Source organism: Tripterygium wilfordii, chromosome 19 (genome assembly GCF_013401445.1).
Source record: "Tripterygium wilfordii isolate XIE 37 chromosome 19, ASM1340144v1, whole genome shotgun sequence".
Lineage (NCBI taxonomy): Eukaryota > Viridiplantae > Streptophyta > Magnoliopsida > Celastrales > Celastraceae > Tripterygium > Tripterygium wilfordii.
This window is the reverse complement of record NC_052250.1, coordinates 14297462-14318877: the sequence shown is the minus strand read 5'-3', so window position 1 is coordinate 14318877 and position 21416 is coordinate 14297462. Positions and strand designations below refer to the sequence as shown.

The 21416-nt window shown below is 35.3% G+C and overlaps 3 protein-coding genes and 1 pseudogene across 3 annotated transcripts; 1 reads left to right on the top strand and 3 right to left on the bottom strand.

Moving 5' to 3' along the window:
- Positions 1 to 3242: 3242 nt before the first annotated feature.
- Positions 3243 to 6956, top strand: LOC119985089 (calcineurin B-like protein 4). The gene is made up of 9 exons (XM_038829260.1): positions 3243 to 3501; positions 5046 to 5204; positions 5370 to 5452; positions 5562 to 5621; positions 5778 to 5886; positions 5999 to 6051; positions 6127 to 6207; positions 6301 to 6413; positions 6551 to 6956. The coding sequence occupies exons 2-9, from the start codon at positions 5126 to 5128 to the stop codon at positions 6612 to 6614; spliced, it is 642 nt and encodes a 213-aa protein (XP_038685188.1). The 5' UTR covers positions 3243 to 3501; positions 5046 to 5125; the 3' UTR covers positions 6615 to 6956.
- On the bottom strand, positions 6755 to 8804 carry LOC119985606 (annotated as a pseudogene).
- Positions 8805 to 9193: 389 nt separating this feature from the next.
- Positions 9194 to 12569, bottom strand: LOC119985833 (probable pectinesterase/pectinesterase inhibitor 34). The gene is made up of 3 exons (XM_038830257.1): positions 11568 to 12569; positions 11025 to 11164; positions 9194 to 10065 (listed from the first exon to the last, which is right to left on the bottom strand). The coding sequence occupies exons 1-3, from the start codon at positions 12518 to 12520 to the stop codon at positions 9368 to 9370; spliced, it is 1791 nt and encodes a 596-aa protein (XP_038686185.1). The 5' UTR covers positions 12521 to 12569; the 3' UTR covers positions 9194 to 9367.
- A 4703-nt stretch (positions 12570 to 17272) lies between these two features.
- LOC119985605 (F-box protein CPR1-like) lies at positions 17273 to 19859 on the bottom strand. Its single transcript, XM_038829894.1, has 3 exons — positions 18660 to 19859; positions 17861 to 18031; positions 17273 to 17317 (listed from the first exon to the last, which is right to left on the bottom strand). Exons 1-3 carry the CDS (start codon positions 19857 to 19859, stop codon positions 17273 to 17275), a joined length of 1416 nt encoding a protein of 471 aa, XP_038685822.1.
- Between the last annotated feature and the right edge of the window lie 1557 nt (positions 19860 to 21416).

The window sequence follows — 21416 nt, the reverse complement described above, 5'->3', positions numbered from 1 at the left end:
AATTGTAAAGCTTAGCCAACCATTTGGGCTTCAATGACATTCCTTTCAATGGATTGTGCAATCAACATGAAAAAACAATCCTACAAGTTGAAAAGAAGAAGGCGACTTTTACGTGTATCAACTTGGTTGTTTTATCACATTACATATATAATATAGGACATCCCATGAGTCTCGTGTGTGTGTGTTTGTGTATATATATATATATATATATATATATATATATATGTATGTATGTATGTATGTATATGTTTGACGAGGAAATCAATAATTATAGAGAAAATAGACACAAGTAGCCAGTGCCTAGTGGCCAGATCGAGAGGATCATCTACAACTTTCTATAATTAGTCCATTTAAATCATCACCAAATTGAAGGTTTACTAAGTCTACCCAACTTTGTAAGATTATTGGCATGCATGCTGTAATTGTCTTTATGTACTGCTGGAAATTGGACGTCTGGTCTCTTTTGGCTTGCAAAATGTTTGGTTTGGTTTAGATTTGAGGAGACACGCATCAAAATCATATACCAAACTCTTTTACTGAGTTAATTCTTCTAGCTGCATCAATAATTTGTTACCCCCCCTTCCCAAATTAAGCTTTACTTTGTGAGATTATTGGCATGCATAATGCATATGCTTAATGCTTAATGCTTAATGCTTAATGTCTAGTCATACTTGTACTGCTATCAATAATTCCAGTCTTTTCTGGGCTTTTAGATTGAAGGAGAAGAATCCAAATTAAAGAATTGTGACAATAATAATGAATTTGGTCTGTTCTCTTTCTTTCCTGTAGAAAATGTTTGGTTTGGATTTGAGGAGACACGCATCAAAATCATATACCAAACTTTTTCCCGAATTAATTATTCTTTCATCAATAATTCCCCCACGGCCGCCACCCCCAGTTCTAGAGCATCTCCAATGCTAATAACAAAATACTATAATCAAAACACTAATATGATTATTGTCATAGTACTTTAATATTTCATTTGATTTCTCAATAAAATCACATACTCCAAATGAGTAATAATTCCTCAAATATATTTAAATTAACCTATTTCAAAATTTGAAATCATGCTTGTTTCTTAATTAATTAACTTTTGCGTATTCTACTTTACTCTCTCTTTTGGATCCCTTTTTGCATCCAAAAAAAGTGAAAAAAAAAAACACTATTTTTGCATCTCTCATTGGAGGCAAGATTAATTTGGTGGTTTGGGTAAGCAAAATGGTAGTTTGCCAAATTTGCATCCCCCATTGGGACGTTATAATATATTTTTATCCATTTCAGTAATGATAGGGATTCCAACAACTCATATTTTAATTATCTCAGCTGCTGAGGCGTACGCACATAATTTCATATGAAAATCATGTGGGACATGTGAAACTCACAAATTCACTTGAATCATGTACGTCCAATTCAACAATTGAGATAATTGGGATCTCAAACTACTGGACGTTTATCAACTTCGTATCCATTCAATGATCAAGTTGCCATAAAAAAAATCATAATTGTGACATCCATTTCTTTGTGTTTATTGTCTGAGATGAGCTGGCAATCAGCATCACCAATATAATCTAAATCAAATGTCAAAGTTGGGTACCAGAAAAAAAATCCATTGCATATCTATTGATTTGAATAACTATGCTCTTGCTCCTCTTAAATCTTCAATTACGACAAAAAAGTCAATTATGGGACGAGTTTTATTTTTGTCCTTAAATTTTTTTCCTCCTATTTTCATCCCTCAACCGGTGGAAGGTATCATTTTCATCCTTCAAATGAGATTAAGGTCGGGAAATGCTTACGTGACACTTATGTGGCACACCGAAGAAATTTGATTTGACGAACAATACGATGTCACGTAAGATTTTTCAGTCGCCGAATTTATTCGAGGGATAAACGGGGTACTTTTCCATAGTTGGGGATGAAAATGGAGAAAAAAAAAGGTTAAAGGGACGAAAATAAAACCCGATCAATAATTAAGCGATGAAAAGTACTCTTTTGCCCTTCAATTACCTATCACCTTCATTGTGGATTTGTAAGCGAATCCAAATCTTATAGAAGTTTCACAAAACTTGTGGTTTAGTAATATTTTTAAATGATGTGCTGACTTTATTAGCGAATCAAAATCCTATTAATGAAACACGTATATAACTTAAACTCATATTACTGGGCTCAGCACGTGATCACAAAAATATTATTTTTATTGATTTTATAGGAATAGCAAATTGTGATTGATAAGTTGATATGGTAAGATACCAGTGTTGGCTTACCCTAATTGATGAATTTATCTGGGCTCGAGAAGTCTTAAGTTTGATTATACTTATCCTATGATCAAGTGAGAAATTTTTGTGCGTGCGGTCATGACTTCTCAAATTTAAACTCATATCGAATATACAAAAGGCATATTTATATGGTTTCGTTGAAAAAAAAAAGTGTTGGGTTACATGGTTTGCTACTTTGCTCACGTTTGCATTGACTATAAACAAATTTTTTAAAATTATTTTGTTTATTGACCTGCTATTTTTGACCATAGACAAATATATTTAAAGATGATGGTGATGATGCAGGTGACATAATTATTAAGTACAAAAACAAAGTCAAAAGTGGAGAATCACGAATAATTAAGATGAAACTCACATCTTTAATATTTCATAGAGATCTCGAATTCGAACCTCTCACCCCTTCTTCTATATTTGAAAAAATCAAAAGTATTAATTTATAGGATGGGTGGAGACGTATAGGCTACATGGTAAATTTACATTTTATAATTTGGGTTTGTTTGGGAATGCTGTAAAGTGTGTGATGCTGTGAGTTATAAAATTATGGTGTTGTGAGGTGAGTTGGAACGCAAAAAGCTATTTGGCGTATTACTTTTAAAACTATGGTGCGGTGTGGTGCTGTGAGGTGGGTTTGGTGTATCTAAATTACGGTTATATTAGATGACTAATAATATTAATATAAAAGCACTTAAGGTTTACATTGTACATTAATCTAAAATATAATAATTGACCTAATTTGATTACGTAGTACAATTCAACATATATTGTAAGCGTTTGGGAGTGCTGTGAGATGTGGTGAGGTGCTGTGAGGTAAAAAGTTGTGGTGCTGTGAGGTGAGTTGGAACGCAAAAGCTGTTTGGCGTGTCACAAAAAACAAAAAATTATGATGCTGTGAGGTGTGTTGCAACTGAACCCAATTGTAACACACTACCAAACTCACACAATATGATCCATTTGGCGTGTGTTAATGTTGAAAACTCTTATAACATAAGAAGTGCAGCAGACTCGAGAGGAGGAGACAGCGCATGGAGGCAAAGATACTCAAAATGGCCACCATAGATAGGTTCTGATGAACTGAGACAGTGAGAAGGAGAAGAGAATCTGAGAAGCTCCGCCAAGATCTTGCCTTTCTTATTGAAAATTATAAAAAGTGGAAAAAAAAAACAACTAAACTATTTCTGTCTTCGGCTTTATTACATCTACCCATCATCACACATAGCCCCGACAGGTTATTCTCTCTCTCTCTCTCTCTCTCCCTCTCTCCCTCTTTATATCTCTCCGTTTTGATGTTTTTGCTTCAGCTTTTTCTTGTTTTTGAAATGGGGTTTTCTGGGTTCGTGTTCATTTTATGTTTTTTCTAATGAAATTCACTTGATTTATTGTTTAATCATTTGTGATTTTGTTGTACCAGACGGAAAGATACGGATGTTTCAGATTGAAGAATTACAGTTTAGCTATGATCCAAGATGGCATTTTTGAAACAGTTTTGGGGAGGGGGATTTGTTTGAGTTTTTTGCTTGCTCACGGATCATAGTGATCAATACTTAAATCAATAGTCTTTAGTACCATTTTTTTCTTTTATGTTCTAGATTTTCTTAGCAATCAAACAGGGAGATCGGATTTCTCAATTCCTAAGAGAATTTAGTCTGCAAACACTTTTTTTTTTTATTAATTTTATTTTGACGAATATTCAAATCTCTAAATAAGGTTAGTAGTCCTATTCACTGCAACCACTCACATTAACATTTCGTCTTGTTTCACGGGAATCATTAGTGATATTTATGTGGTCCCAGCAGCTGAAGATTCCTTAATATTACAGAGAAAATGAAAGAAATTTTAGTTTCTTTCATTTTCTCTGCAAAACCAATGAAGTAAATATGGAATGTCGGATTTGTTTTCTGTTTTTAGCTGCAAGAGTTGCTTGCTTTGACTAACAGATAGCTTTTATATGCTCATTTTCATTGCCTATATTAGTTGTTTCTTGAATTTAAAGAAGTGGGGTCGAATATTGCTCACGTCGGTTTTGTTGGGATTCAGAGATTTTCTTCATTTTTTAACAAAATTCTGGTGTTGGAAGGTTCTGATTTTTCCACTGATTCTTTGTTTGTACCCCTCCATATATTAAACTTCGTTGTCAAGCTGTTTGTTAGCACATCCATCGTCAGTCTCACCGGACGATTGGTCTAGATGTAATGAAGAGTGTCAATTGATGTTGGTTTTTAGAATATATTAGTTCTCTCTGTTTCATATGCTTTCATCTGGTACAAGAAAGCAGTGAGGTTACTCTATTGCAACGTCTTTTGTGTTATGGATTTAAATCACGAAAGCAACCACTGTCCGTTGTGGGTTTAAGGTCACTCACCTTGCGTATTGAGTTGTACTTTTTATGGTTCCATCCTTTGGGACAAGAAAACAAATAACTTGTTATGCTTAGTAGTTCTAAACGATTGAAATGAAACCAGCTATAAGGGCATCCAAATGCATAAGACTACGCCTGCCTTTACTGGGATAGATAACGTATGGGAAGCATTAAGTGCTTTTGATGTGGCTGTCCAACTACTTCAAGTAATAGATTGTGTATGGGAAGCAGTAAGTGCTTTTAATGTGCACAAGAACTAATAAACTGGATCAATGTTGCCTCCTGCAATCAAATGATGTTGCAAGTGTTTTCTCTTAAGATTAAAGGATGAGTAACAATCTTTGTGATTTTGTGTTGGAAGGTTTTTACGGTAAGGTCTTTGTTTTAACAATGTTTTCTCTGGATGTTGGCAGGTTCAGCTTCTCTGGTACTTCCATTGCACATGGCTATCCAGTTGTTATATTTTGTGTGTGAATGATGCGGTAGTTGCTTTATGGGTTGTTTTCACTCAAAGTCAACTCGTCGAGTTCCTGGATACGAGGAACCTACCGTTCTTGCTTCTGAAACACCTTGTGAGTATGCCTCATGGTCCAATACAGTAGTTGGAAATTTGAGATGGTCTATCCTTATCAGCTTGTTATGTAGTGTGTGCTGCATTAAATTAAGTTATTTGTCTGAATTTCTTGCTGGTTTACTCTGATCTTGGAAATTAACTCGCATCTCTTTATTCCTTTCAGTCACCGTTAGTGAAGTAGAGGCCCTGTATGAGCTTTACAAGAAATTAAGCAGTTCTATAATTGATGATGGACTTATTCACAAGGTACGGCTGCTGGGGGGCATTGCTAAAATAATAATGATTTCCTGTCTTCTATTATTTGTTCATAAGATATCGTGAAATATCATTTTTAACTTAAATTGCTTGAAAACAGGAAGAGTTTCAGCTTGCTCTCTTCAGGAATAGAAATAAGAGCAATCTTTTTGCAGACAGGGTATGTATTCTAACTTTTCCTTTTAAATGTCGGTTCAATATTTCAAAGAAAATTCTCGACATGCCTCACGGTTTTTATTAATAATTATCCATAAAGCATGTGTTTTTTTTTTTCTTCCACTTCTTAATTGCTTGCTTGTGCTATGGTTACTTGCAGATTTTTGATTTATTTGACGTGAAGAGGAATGGCGTCATAGAGTTTGGAGAATTTGTCAGATCGTTAGGTGTCTTTCATCCGAATGCACCCATGGATGAGAAAATTTCTTGTAAGATGGATTTTACTCTCTTACACTGACATGCAGATTAAAAACACTTCAGTTTCCCCTTCATTCCCCGAGATATATCATGTGATAAGTTTTGGTCAAATTTCTTTTGCAGTTGCCTTTAGGTTATATGATCTAAGACAGACTGGCTTCATTGAACGAGAGGAGGTAATTTTGGCATAAATCCTTTCCTTGAGATGTGCTTCGGCAACTTTGTACTTACAACTTTGCATTGACTGGCAGTTGAAGGAGATGGTAGTGGCACTTCTTCACGAATCAGACTTAATACTCTCAGCGGATATTGTCGAAACAATTGTAGACACGGTGCGGATTACTCCTCCCTCCTTACAGTCATACATTCTTGTGCCTTATTTGGTATGGTTGATATGTTCTGAATCCTTTCTTCTTTTATGATAGACATACAGTGAAGCTGATAAAAAAGGTGATGGAAAAATTGATCCCGAGGAGTGGAAGGAATTTGTGCTGAAGCATCCGTCCCTGATAAAGAATATGACTCTGCCATATTTAATGTAAGTTATACATCGAATTTCCAACAAATTCAGTTGTTATAATGAGTTATTGCATTCTGATTATGTCTGTAAGACTCTAAATATAATTGGCCCGATTAACTAACCATTGATATGCCATTTCTCGTCTCCTTTCTCAGGGATATAACCCTGGCATTTCCCAGTTTCGTGATTGGTACAGAAGCTGAAGATTCAGAAATATAGGCCATGGAGTGGATGTATGAAGACGGGATTTGATGGAATTCAGGAGTCCAGTGATGCCATTTCAAACAATGGCTAGGGACCTCTTCTGCTTGTGCTTATGGATTATCAGCAGCGAAACAATGCAACTTTCGATTCTCGCCTCTGCATTGTTCAACATGGGGTTAGTGTAGATTAATTGTATATATAATTATACAGAATAAACAAATTATGGGGCAGTAAGGATTTGATGGTGAGGGTGATGATGATAATATTTTTGTTGCTATATATGGGTAGACTCTATAAAAGATATACATATTGTGGGATACTGATTCTCCATATCAAGGAAATAAGTCCAATTGCATATCAGGTACTGCTATATTCATGTCACTTGGTTACTTGGTTGTGTTATATCAATCTAAATAGCTGATGCAATTCAAGTGTGTTTGAAAAGCTTGGTATGATCTAGGGCAGTCTCATTACATAATAGTCATCAAAATTCATAATTTAATTTAAGAAAAACTGGTTTTCCAGTAATACTTTAACAAAATGGCTTCCAAACACACTGAAAGAAACTAGAAAGGCAAATTTTGAACTATGCAACCTTGGTTTTCATTCCCCAACTAAACAAATGCATGATTAATGGTGCGTCCGTTCATCATCGTCGTCTCCTCCGCCTAACATCTGGAAATTTGAGAGGGACTGGGAGGGTTGCAACAAAACACTTGCTTTCTTCATTGAGCTTGCACCCCAGATTTTCAAAGTGTGCTCTCAGGACATATGGACTCATCCTCAAATCCTTAGCTATATCTGAAAGGTTCGTTCGGAGAATCCGACTGCAAATCGAGTGAGCACCAAAACATAACTGATGAGAAGATCATTTTTCTCAGTCGACAGCCTTTTCGACTGTGGATCAAACGTAGCAGAGAACTTCTGGCGTAGAATGCTTGGAAATCTATGGTTCTTCCCAGACGAATAACCGTCCAGCGAATGCAGGTCTTTGAACTTTATAAGATGAGTAATGTAAGATAGAATGCAGCAGAGTGTCTTCTTCTTCACATCATCCTAGTGACAAAGGTTATTAAGATGTCAATTATTATTCACAGCTAAATAATTATGTAGGTATACTTAAATAGCAGAAAATAAACTGCAAACATCAAGGAAGAAAATTCCCGCGCACAAGACTCCAGGAGTGGGCCGGGTTGGAAACAAGCAAAATGTACGTAACCTTCCAGGAATCATTTGTTCTTTTTTCACTTGGAAGAACTTTCACAAACAAAAAAAATGTGGCTACATACTCATATCACATATTATCGAGTTAGGATCCTACATTACAATTTCCTTATAAATCCAATCCAACGGCCTGGATATAACCATGCCAACTAAAATTCCAGTTGCCTTTTCCCCCTACCCGAACTCAAATGCTTGATTGCTGCTGCCATGGCTATATCAACTTTTTCCCAGTAATTACCTCTGTCTTTCAACACAAACTACAAATTACAACTAATATCATTGCGCCGACAGTTTTCTTCTATTTTCCTTACAATTCCTTGTCATGCAAACGAAAGAGTTTCCCAATGACCAAAACTGATCAAACAACTTATCCGTAGGCACATGTTCCCAACAGTGAGTAGGACCTTAAGTTTTCTCAGCAACCAAACAAAAAAATCACAGACAGAGAGCAAATTTTGGCAAGTAAACAACACAAAAGACACAATCATCCTCCAATTTATAATATATTTACACATTTTCTCAATAAAATACCAGTGATTTAAAACTGAAAAATTACCTTGTTCCCAGCAATTGGCATAATCTTCAAAGTCTGTGTCTCCTTATCAAAAACTCCAAACGCATGAGTACAGAACTGCAGGGCAGTTGCCTCCCCTAAAAAGTTAGTACCCACGAAATTCACCTTCTTTTTTGGTGGGCGCTCCACCAGATGTAGCCTCCCAGACCTGTTCTTGGCCTGGTGTCTGTATACCCAACAGTTGGTGACTATTGTTGTGAATCTTTTCTGCACTGACCATACACACAGATGGAAAATATCCCGCTATTGGAGGGATTTTGTCAGCCTGATCATGAAAGACCCGAATTTGAGCCTGCACTATCTCTTTCTCAATATTAGCCCCCACCTCTTCTATCTCATTCTCTCTATTCCTCTACTTCTCCTTCCTTCTCTTCTTCCTTTCTGATACACTCCAGCTTCCAGGTCATGTATTTGCAATCCTGTCTCTATATATCAGCCATGGTTTCTCAGCTACCAAACTGCAAGATAAGTAACAGAACTGCGTCACTCTCTCTTCCTGATGTTTTTGATGAAAGGGTTTTGCAAAGATGACATCAAAAGTCAAATGATTTGATTTACTTTTCTTTTCCTTACCTTTCATTTCCACAATTTACTCAAAAAGTAGTACAAAATGAAATTTTGTACGAGACAAGCAAAAAAAGTCTCCCAATATAAGCAAATCAAACCAATAAATTCACATCATCATTATACTAATTCTCAACCATCTCAACAAAACGTGTCTTCCGATAAATATTGTTAGCATATGGCACCATTGTGTTGCTCTAATCTATTGAGTTTCAAATTAACAATAACCAAATCAGGAGAAATGACAATTATCATTATTAATACATTTATGAGAAAAAAATGTAGAGGAACAATATATAAATTACAATTACATGTAAATAACCTCCAACCCATTTCTGGATCCGGGTCAACATTAATTTACGAGCTATGGCCTATATATATATTTTTTATTAAACAAATAAACAACTTAAACCTCAAGCCCAGCCAAGAATGCAACTCCGGTGGATGGTAACCATGTTGATCCATAAATAAATTGGCTCACAGTGAACCTACTGGCTTCAAGCGGGGCTGTGATGACCCGATAACCCGGCCATCTCACCCGTTGCCCGATTGCCGCACCTGGCCCGAAATTCATGTACTCGCCATAATAAAGCGTATCCAATGCAAACGTGGCATTCCACTCTAACCACCCTTTAGGTTGTACGTGATCACCTATGTATGATAACATGTAGACAGTCCTAGAATACATCTTCCATGGACGGCCAAGATACGTTTGGAAGGAACCGTTAGATGCCCTGAGATCCTGAGTGGCGAAGATCCTGCTTGCGTGGATGGATATACCCGTATTTTGATTCGGGTCTTTTCGGTTTTGAGCCGTAATGGTGTTTTTCTGTAAGTCCATGGGCTTTCGGGCATAAATACTACAATTTTGTAGTACCACGGCGGCGTTACCAAATATGAAGTCCACGGTACCGTAAATGTCACATTCTCGGAAGAATTGACGATTAGAATGGACGTATAGCGTGTCCTGGTAACCGATAATGTTGCACCGGAAGACCACGGCATGGTCGGCTCCAACACGGAGGGCCACCGCTTGGTGCTTGGCCGGTCCGGCATAATTCTCAAATGTCATGTCCCGTGCAATAAATCCGGCTCCTGTTGCAGCTGTGGAATTGAAACGACGAAGATACTAGTCATAAACCATAATAAAAATTACGCATTATTATAATTATTATTTGTTTGTGGGTGATAAATAAGGTTTCAATGCTAAAAGTTCCACATTGGATTGACATAATCTAACTGGGTGTTTTATAAGCAAACATCCAACTCTCTCACACATCTAAAGTACTCTTTTTTTGGACTTAAGTACCACAGGTGATGACCCAGAAGAATAAAAACATGTGAGTTCAGGCCCAAATCCCAAAGTGGATAATATTTTTGGGGTGTCTTTTCTAACGAAGTCTTGATTTAGTTGGACATGACATCTATTTGTCCACTTTTTTAGTTTGAAATAACCCAACCCACAAGTGCGGGGAGTATAAAGACTAAAAATCTAACATTAGCTTGACATAATTCAACAAGGTGATTTATAAATAAAGATTCACTTTCTTACACATCCAAGGTCTTTTTTGGACTTAAGTATCATAAATGGTTTAGAAAAATAAAATTGTGCGGGCTTATGTCCAAAGAGAAAAATTCATAGTATTTGGAGTGAATTTTCTATGATAAGAAGCATGCATTATAATTTGTGAGGAGACATCTGATTGCTGCCCAACAATATGCGTATTTAATCATGAAGACCACCTTCAATAATGTGATTCTCTATTGCTTTAAATTGGAACCACCAACTAAATTGTGGTCGGTTTTATTAATTAATATATATATATATAGTTTCTATATTTCAAAATTGGAGGACAATAAGGCAGGCAATGGTACGTGGACTACGTGCAACTTGTTGACCGCATCATGTTACGTTGCATGTTCATGATGTGGTATTTCGTTTCTTTTTCTAAAATAAAAGGAACAATAATTGCAACTTATAAACGGTGTCTTGATTTATTTTATAAAAATTAATAGACCAAATAAAAAATAAAAAAAAAAAGGAGTGGCAAAAGAGAAATTACCGAATGCAGCAGTGTGGAATGTAGTAATGTTATCTGCCAACACACTTTTTCCTCCTGTAATTATGGTTTTGCCCTTCCCATCTCCAATGAACATCAAATTGGTCTTCTTCCTCCCTACCTTCAAGTTGTCCTCTTCATACCTGAAAATAATTGTTAAAACTAAGTTAAATTGTTAAAAACTAAAACCAATAACTGAATTGATCGATGACCAAATCGATTCAATTCAGTTATTTCAAAAAAAAAATAAATATTTTTTTTTTGAAAAATCAACAAATAATAAAAAATAATAGATCGATCGATTAAATTATGTCCGTTTTCACCATAAATAAACTTCAAAGCAATAAAACATGTTTTAAGAAAAAAAAATGATTGCACGAAAAGTGCCTTTTTGTAGATTCAAATATAATTAAATTAAGTTTACGTGAAGAATAGCATGGTTATATGATTGCAATGTGATGGTCCACAGACCACTAAATTCAAACTTGATAAGAATCTTTCAGTCATTTCAATGAAAAACAGAATGAATGATCGTAGTAACTTTACCTTCCTGCCCTCACGTAAATAATTGTACGCCGATCACTTTTCTCCGGTGCCCTCTTAATCGCTTCGGCGATCGTTTTACAAGTCCCGTTCCCGTCCTTCGACACGATTATATCGGCCCGAATGGCCGGAATTGGCATATTCAGCAACTCCCTCTCTTTCCTCCCTAACCATCCTGGTAATGCATCCTTATTTTCAGGCGAAATCTCCTCCTCCTTCTCCATCAACCTCCGGCGGTTCTGTATCGGCACTCCCGAGAAGTCGTCAGTCACACTCCCGGAGAAAATTGCCAGGCAATTACTCACCATCTCAGCCAAGTCTTTCAGCTTCGCCGACACCTGATTCTTCACGTCTCCACTCACTCCCTCAAATCCCTCCGTACACGTGTCGTGGTTTGTTAAAGCAGCGCTCAACCACGTGATAACATCGTTAGTGGAGCCCACACGGTTGTTACTATTCCCGTTCGGCGCGACGGAGAGGAGAGAGCTTGAGAGCGCGTCGACGGAATCATCTAGAAGCTCCAGACAATCGTCGTAGGCGGATCTCACACGCGGATCCATCTGAACGAATGAGATTCCGGCGGACTGATAGAGTGCTCTATTGAAGTGCTGGAGCGTCATGTTGAAGGAAATGTGGACCAAATCCTGCTCGGAGGCCGACAGCGAGCCGGGGAAGTCGAGGAGCGAGTTGACACAGAGACTCGGGTAGCGAGTCATGCTGCAGGTCTTGGATATAGCCTGAGTGGGCTTGGAATGGATTCTTGGGCTGGATCCTCCGCCCGAGGCCCGTGTCCGGAGCCCAACTAAGAGAGTAGCGGAGACAGCGGAGGCGATGATCAAGGCGAAGGACAGGACAGAGAGGAGGATAAGTTTCCTTTTGCGACTTGACGTGGCGGGATGCGGTGGTTCTGAGGGTCCAGCAGCTGGTACGGAAGCACTGAGCCTGCCGTAGCCCATTTTTGTTCTGGTGGGGGGAGAGTGTTAAGAGAGATGGAGGAGTGGTGCGGTTTATAAGAAGGGAAAAGCAGGTTGGTGTGAAGTCTATTTCGAGGGGGAGGGGGGGATTAGCTGGCTTCCTATACTTGCCAGTGGCCACTTCCCAGTGCTAAAGATAGATAGAGAGAGAGTGAGTGACAGAGAGAGCTGTTGCTTTCGTCTGTGTAAAATTGGTTAAAATAGAATTAAGGTGCTTGTTTTGGTGTTTAAGTTCTAATTATTATTATTAATTAGTATTAGATTAGATATCCTGAAAGATTTCCTAATCTCTGTTATGTTTAGTAGATTTGGAGTGATGACATTCGAACTTTACAGTATTAATTAAGTTAACTAGATGAAGAAAAATGTTAATTGTTCATGTGAGGAAAGGTTGGACTAAGCATTTCAATTGTCAAAGAAACACTGAAGAAAGCAGTGTAGGCCCCCCACTTATGCATAATAGCTAGTTTGAAATCCTAAATTCAGAGTTTCCTATATATACATATACATATACATATACCTATACATATATATATTTATATATAATACAAAAACACAGACACACATATATACACTTTTGACTTGTGTAGATAGTAATGTTGAAGTGAACAAAACGTGAAAGAAAAAGAGCTAGTGGGTAATAGTCATTGAGAAATGAGGTTTATGAAAATGATTAAGTTGGGTCACATATATGCATCATCGATCATAATTGAAAGCAAAAGTTTTCACGTAGATCATGGGTTTAATTATGTGATGTGTATACAGAGGAAAAAAAGAAAGAAGAAAGGATTGATGCTGCCTGTGACTGTGTGTGCACATCACAATTCACGAACATATCATTATCACTACACCCTCAAAAGAAACCAAATTAAAGTAATATTAATTTATGGCCCCACGTCCCTTTTGATGTACGATAGATTTGTAAAAAGTCTCACGTCGATTTGGTAAATCAACTATGTAATTTGCATGTGAGTACGATCTCAAATACTTGAGATGCCCTTTCAATTTTATAAAATCGCGTGGGCTTTGTGCGCAGAACGTGGATAATATCTTAAGTGAATTGGGTCAAAATCTCTCTCACATCTTTCTTTTATTTCTCACCTCGTTTTTCTGCTTCTAATTTCTTCAAATTATAACAGCGCAAATAATAGTTATTGTAATTGTTACTTCATGTGTAAGTTAATCTCATTATGGCAGTGTTTGAGTTCTATTTATTTATTGGAAGAACCCCCCAACTTCATTGCACGAACGCAAATGGTTGAGATTCTTTTCATCCTTTCCACCTAATATTTTTTTCTTTCACTTTCTATCACTTTCCTTCCTTTTCTTTTCTTTTGGTGATGCTTCGAATCGGTTCGTCTAGTGTGGAACTGTGGATCACTTACAATTTGAAAAGCAGAGAAAAAGGAAGGTAAAAGGTCTATACATATATATATATATATATATATATATATATATATATATATATATATATATAAAAGATAACACCTATCATGTTTATGCAATGAAAAGAAACTCTAAAATCTAGCTAGAAGCTATCTAATTAATGAGAAACCAAATATGGCATTAGAATAATTTTATCTACTCTAAAATCAAATGAAACAAAAATTCCTTCCAAAATTTATTATAAGATTAGGCAACAGTCCATCTTGATTAGTCCAAAGATCAAGACATTAATTTGGAAATCCTGGTATTGATTTAAAGAGTATCAAACAAAAAGGGTAAAATTGTCATTGCAGACAAATTTGGTTTTAACAGTCAGATGGGCCCATTGATGAATCCACCGACAGTGGTCATATGGATAACATTAATGGGCCGGCGTGGCGTACCATCTCGTCACTCCTCACTCGGTTGTAACTTGTAAATTTAACAAACAAAAGGGTTTTATTTTTTGTTAATTAAATTGATTTTAATTTAATTTAAATCATTCTTTTTGAAAATAATTAGCTTTGTTGTCCGTATTGTTTTGTCATAAACAAGCGTAACAAGTCAAATAAAAATTATAATAATCGAAAAATAATTAAAAAAATGTTATCGTCATATAATTTAATTGAAATATGTGTTTTCAAACAATCTAATTTGTCCAACTTTGATTTTTTTTGAGAAACTATCTATAATTATCGAAAAAAAGTTTATTGTAGTAATATCCACTCAAGCACATAAAAACACACACACACGAATCAATAAGTACAGCAACAAAATAAAGAATAAGAGAAGAAGAACACCAAATAAGTTATTATGGTTTAGATTCAATACAAGATCCTACGTCCAACAATGGTGCTATTAAAGTCTATTATGATTTTCAGAGAATTTACAAAATCATGAGTGCAATAGATATATAATCCTCACAAGTCTCTAAGGTTATCCTTAGCTCTCTTTCTTGGTCTTTACTCTCTATCTCAAGTCCAGTTATGATTTCGCTCGAGCGGGTCCCTTCCGCTTGAGTGGTTGCTCTCGGGTTTATGAACAAGTCTTTCTGCTTTAGCTCTACACTAATCCGCTCTAATGCTATGCCACAGGTTTGCTTGGCACCATATTGCGCTCAAGTACTATATCCTGCACTAAAACGGTCTTACCTCAGACCGAATTCCAGTACTTTCAATCTTTTTCAACTCGAGCCACTTGTCAACATTTATAGATAAATACATACACACATAGGTAGGGTACTATCATATATTCATGTAACTAAGTAACTCAAAAGTCCACAACCACTTCTTGTTGTGGAGTGCAACTAGTTTCCTGCTTTTCCTATGAAGATGGGGTTTTTGTCACAAAAAGACGAGTTTGCTTTTATAAACTCCACAAAGATAACTCATCACTTCCACTTTCTTTCGGTTTCTACTTTTTTTTCTTTTATTTCATGTGACAAAAAGGAGCTTATAACTCTTTCAGACCCACTTTCTCTGACCCTGCATTTTGTATGTAATCAAAAAACATTATTCAATGAACAATCAACCCCAAAAACGAATTAAGCTAGAATGAAAGAAAGAAAAAAGAAAAAGAAATGATGTATAGATGGGATGTATACAAGTAGGGTTACAATGATTGGTTTCAGGGAAAAAGATGAATATAATTTTCTCAGGGCCTAGAAAGTGTGAAGACAACACAAAGGAAAGTACACATATTCAGAGAGGAAATTTCAGATGAAATTCTAAATGGGTCCATTCTCCATTCCATAGGTACCATCATGTCTTTGAAGGGGGGAAAGGAAAGAACAATAAATTGACTAAAATAGAAAGAACCAAAAATAGGATGACCAAACTAACATGCAAGTGAATTGATTAGCATGTGCTTCATTCCACAGTGGTAGGGGACAAAGGGCCAATCCTTCAAGCAAATCACATGCTCTTTGTTTATTGATTTCTTATCAAGGTAGATGTACATCATTTGATTCTCAATTGATTTGGTTTTGATGTATTATTAATTTTGGGTTCTAAAAACTCTTTTATGTATATATCATCTTTGATTTCTATAACAGGAAAGACAGGATTCATCCTCCCAATGTTTCATGTTTTAATAACCATATAGTGATATATATATATATATGTTGTTTTTTGTGTAATATTTATGTATATCTACCCAACAAACATGGGCTATATATAAACCTAAGCATGCTAGCTGTACTATATATATATATTGACGAATTATGAAAATTAATTAAGAAACATATATGTACACATGTACTACATGTAATAAATACACTAAAACCATAAATACAAATTGAGAAATCAATGAGGATTGCAAATTAAGAATACATTAATATTATGCTAATACATTTCAACTTGGTCACTATCATACCGGCCAGCTGCTAACAAATATATATACACTGTGGAGTGTGGACTTAATCCATCTTCATATCATAATCAAGCCAATAATTGATTAGACAGGGAGAGATTCTGGACCTAATGTGAATCACAAACTTACTTTGTGGCTAGATATCATATATGTATCCATCACAAGTCACAAAATATCTTCCTCTCGACATTGTATCTATAATTAAGAAGGAGAAAAAAAAAAAAAAAACTAGTTGCAATTAAGAAGAAACTAAACTAGTTGCATGTTCGCGCGACATGTCACTGTAATTATTACTTATATTGTAGTGTTAAATACGATGATCAAATAAATGTTGACAATGCTAATGTAATTAATTTCGGTCCGTAGAAAATTCCACTGCCAACGCATTTTTGGAACAATACGTTGATGTTGTGGACGTAGGTACACAACTTCACCTAAACATGAATTTATTCCCACGTTATGCAGATGTAATACATAGTTATTGCATCAATAGGTTTGTCGGAAATAATTTTGAACATATTAATTAATTTCCAAAACATAATGAAGGATTGCATATATGGAAGAAGTGAGGATTGGATCACAATCAATGCTGGTGGGTGTTGCTGGCATTATGTATATATATATACATATATGTATGTATGGACCACCAAGGGTAATGACAGTACATGCTCCACAAAAAGCGCACTATAACAGGTCAGAGATGTGTTGGTTGGATTGTCACATATATAACTTCATTGGTGAAACACGTTGGCTTCTTAAAAGGATAAGAAAGGTAAGTTTCAGAGTCTTGTAGTTTGTGAATGGTACATAGTTTGTCCAAAACTATTTCGAGATAGTTTAGGGGGAATTTCTATATATAAGGTAAAATCATATGAAATTGGAAGATTCTAAGCTCGCGCGATTCTTACTGGGAACAATATCTTTATAAACACATAATAATTAATAAACTTCGTCCCATGGGCGAAGCTTTAGTGAGGAGGACCCCTTTCAAAAAAAATTTAAGTAGTCTTAAGTATAGAACAAATTTAAAAAAAATCTCCGTGAATTTTCAATTTAGACCCCCGTTAAAAGAAATTATGCTCGGATAGTTAAAATAAAAAAAAATGTAACAATTATTATTTGTCCTATATAAAAATTTTGGTTTTTAACATTATTTTTCATACTTTTCACAGTATAATTGATAGATAACTCAAAATAAATTTTCGAGGGTGCTGCCCCTGGACATCCTCTTAACTTTACCCACCCTAACATGAAATCTTTTGTCTGCCCTGGCGATTGACGACCCCCCCTCATATTACGTCCTGACTTCGCCCTTGCTTTGCCCTAACTTATCCTGTCACCAAGTGAGAAACTCTATGTAGACTAATCTAATGGTCTGAGTTTAGACTCACATAAGATGTTCAAATGATAAACTTGTATGGTATCGTCAAAAAGTGTTGTTTGTCCGATATTAACCAACAAAATTATTATATCACAAACAAATTGGATCAAAATCGAAAGTGGGCTATTCGCTCATATATAACGGACCTCCAACGCCCATAATACTGGGCTTTTAGGCCCTTTTTCTGGACTCGTAGACAAAGCAAAACAATGTTGAGTATTTGGGCTGTTGGGCCATGGAACAGACCATGACCGAGCCCACTGACGACCCATACCTGCCCCACTACTACACACCCAAGTAAATTGAGAAACCATACCCTAGAATTTAAGGGGTAAATGATGAACTTCAGGAAAAAAATATACAGAAATGAAATTAATGATCAACCACTAGTAGAGTAGAAAACCCATATAACTAGGTTTAGCTCCATGCATTACACGTAATTAGATAAATTTATAATTTTAATTCATAATTAATTAACAATAATACTATTATTATTATTTGGTTATGATTATAATAGCATAAAGCATTGTAATTTTTAATTTATAAAATTATAAACAGAGTGTGTATAGTTATGATGTTTTTCTTTTATTTATTCAAGTTATGATGTTTTTAAAATAAAACAAATTCATTTAAGAATTAAGATATTGTTTTTTGTAACTCGTGCATTTAAATTGCATAATCTATATAGATTTTATTCAATGATCACTAATTCACTATAATGATTTATGTATAAATTTTAATTAATAAGACATAATGTGTCGAAATATGTCACATGGCACAATCGTAGAGTTATGGTAAAACTTTTATAATATAGTATATTAATATCAACTTTTAAGAAACATATAGACCTTAATTAATAGCTCTTATAGAGCACAAGATTTTTTAATTATAACCTTAATATTATTCTCTTATTCCATTCATAAACCATACTATAGTCTCTCAAACATGAGCTTCATTACCCTCTTCTCCATAGACCGAAACCAAACTCTCCACATATTGATGAGCCATGTAGACATTATGAGCTTCTTCAATCCTAAGATTTTTGGATTGTTTGGTCTTGAAATCATACATAATAAGGTCACTACTCTTATCTTTTTTCTTGGTTTTCATCACTATGATATGATGATTATAGCCATTCGATGCCATGATTGGGAAAGTCAAGTCGGGAAAACCCCCAATACTCATAACCTTAATCCATCCCTCACCATCATCATCATCATCATCACTAGAACTAGAACCATTTCTCATCAACCAAACATCAAACACGGTCTCTTGATCTTCTATTTGAGGAACAAATGTTGCAATTGAGTTCTCCCATTGAAGAATACACCAATATGAGACATTCTCACAAGCTTGAGGCAATGGAATCTTCCGAAAGGTTTCGTCTGAAATATCAAATGCAACAATAAAATGTTCATACCAATCGGGATTGTTATCAATAGCATTCCAATAGATTACACCATTAACAACTGTTGCTGGAAAACGATCCCTAATCTTTGTTTCCTCCATATCAAAGCCTATTGTCACGCCATCACTGTCAAGATCGATCGATCTCCAAGTCCCCGTAGACCTCCTGAAGACCTCAACCTGGACATTGAGGTCAATAGAGTCAGTTTCAATCAAATGGTAAACGATTCTCACAACTTTGAAGTCCTCGAACGCTCGATCGAATCCAAACCCTAGACATATTTTGATAATCATTCTAGTCTCCAAGAATTCAACAATGTCAATGCTGGATTCGGGTAGGGTTCTGAATTGCCCAGTGGCCGGATTCCATACCACGACATTAGTATGAAACTTTGTGAGAGAGACGCACACGAGGCCGAAAGAACAAGACACAACTCTTGTTTGGTGTGAGGTGGGAAAAGGTGATTCAATGACAAGGTTGGTTGTTTTCTTCTTGTCTTTGATGTTTGAGATGTTGAAATTCACAAGCCAAGGATTGCAATGAAGGGGAATGATGAGTGAGGGGTTGAGGGAGGAGAAGAGGTAGTGGGTGAAGATGAAGGAGGAGGATGTGAAGTAAGAGAAATAGTGTTTGGAGAGGCTCTTGAATCTCACAATTGCCTTTACAGGCAAACTTTCCATAATGTCTTCAACAATGTGTTGGGGTATGGAAGAGAAGATTGAAGTGATCATTGCCATTGTAGTATTCTTTCTTCTTTCACTATGTGAATGTGATTGGTAATTGGGTTGAAATATATTTATAGATAGAATATACACTTGGGTTTGTAGGAGCTTTCTCTCTCCTTGCATTTCATATAATATATTTATGTTCTAAATTTGACAATAAATTAAATTTCCATTGATTTTATTTCAGTTATTTTGACTCAAATTCAACCTATGGAGACCAAAAATAATATCTTGAGAGATTTGGGTTGCCCACATTTGCTTCTTCATATTTAATTTTAAGCTAAAAGTTTGTTAGTATATAACATAGATTGTTGCAAATGAGTCATTGGTTGAGTGACAATGACTTTGCATATCTCTGACTTCAGGTCATAGGTTCTAGTCTTACCTCCTCCGAATATTTATAAGGAGGTGTGTGGGCTTAGTCAGCCCCTGCATGGGCTTGATAGTCTACCCCTGCGTGGGCTTGATTTGTGCCTCCTGCGTGGAGCCTGTTGACACCTGTACTTTCATAGGTTTGATCTGGTGGTGTGTCGTATATTGTATTTATACTTGTACTCAAAAAAAAAAAAAAGAGTATATAACATAGATTGTTATCTTTTGTAAAATTTCATTTATCCTAGTATGATCAAAATGTGCCTAATTTGTGTTAATAGACTGATGACATTGTTCATCATAAGAATTGTAGGTTTGTTAAATTTGGTATTTTGATAGAAGATTTCATATAAGATAACAAGCTAAATTATGTTTAATTTTGATGCATTTGCTCTACTAATACTTAAATTGGATTGCAGCATACGATTAGTTATCTATTTAGATTATTTCTCATTTTAATGTTGCAAACTATGCTTAAATTTGTATTCAACAAACAATTTGTTCATAATTCTGTTTTTTAACGCGGTAAACTATTTGCACGCTAAGGTTGTGTTTGGTATCATTTTCAAAAATTTTGAAAACAAAAATAAAAAACAAAAACATAAAACATAAAACATAAAATGAAAATATAAAATTGAAACTTGTTTGGCTGAACACTTAAAACTGAAAACAAAAACTGAAAGCATAAAACTGAAAAAAAAAGAAAAGAGTGTGTTTATGCTTTTATTTTCATAATAATGGAATATATCCACGCTCCTATATTTTTTATAACTGCAACCTTTGCTGTGTTTCACCATTGAAAACATCAATAGAAAGAAAAAAAAAAGATAAGAAATAAAACAATAACCCACGGTATATTTGATTATTGTCTTCATATCTCTATGCAATTTGCAATCTTAAAGAAAGTGTAATCTATAATAAGTGTAACTAGTTCTGTTTCCAAAACTTTTAAAAACCTCTTTTTCTTGTTTTCAAAAATTTTGAAAATCTGTTTTTGGTTTTCATAAAAACCAAAACAGAAAATACAAACAAACAATATTTTTTGTTTTTATTTTCTATTTTTTGAAAACTAAAACAAAAAACAAGAAAAGAAGGTGACACCAAACAGACCCTAAAATTCATATTAAAAACTACACATTTAAATTTTTCTGTTTCAGCGCGGTAAACTATTAGCGTGATCGGATTTGTATTTAAAAA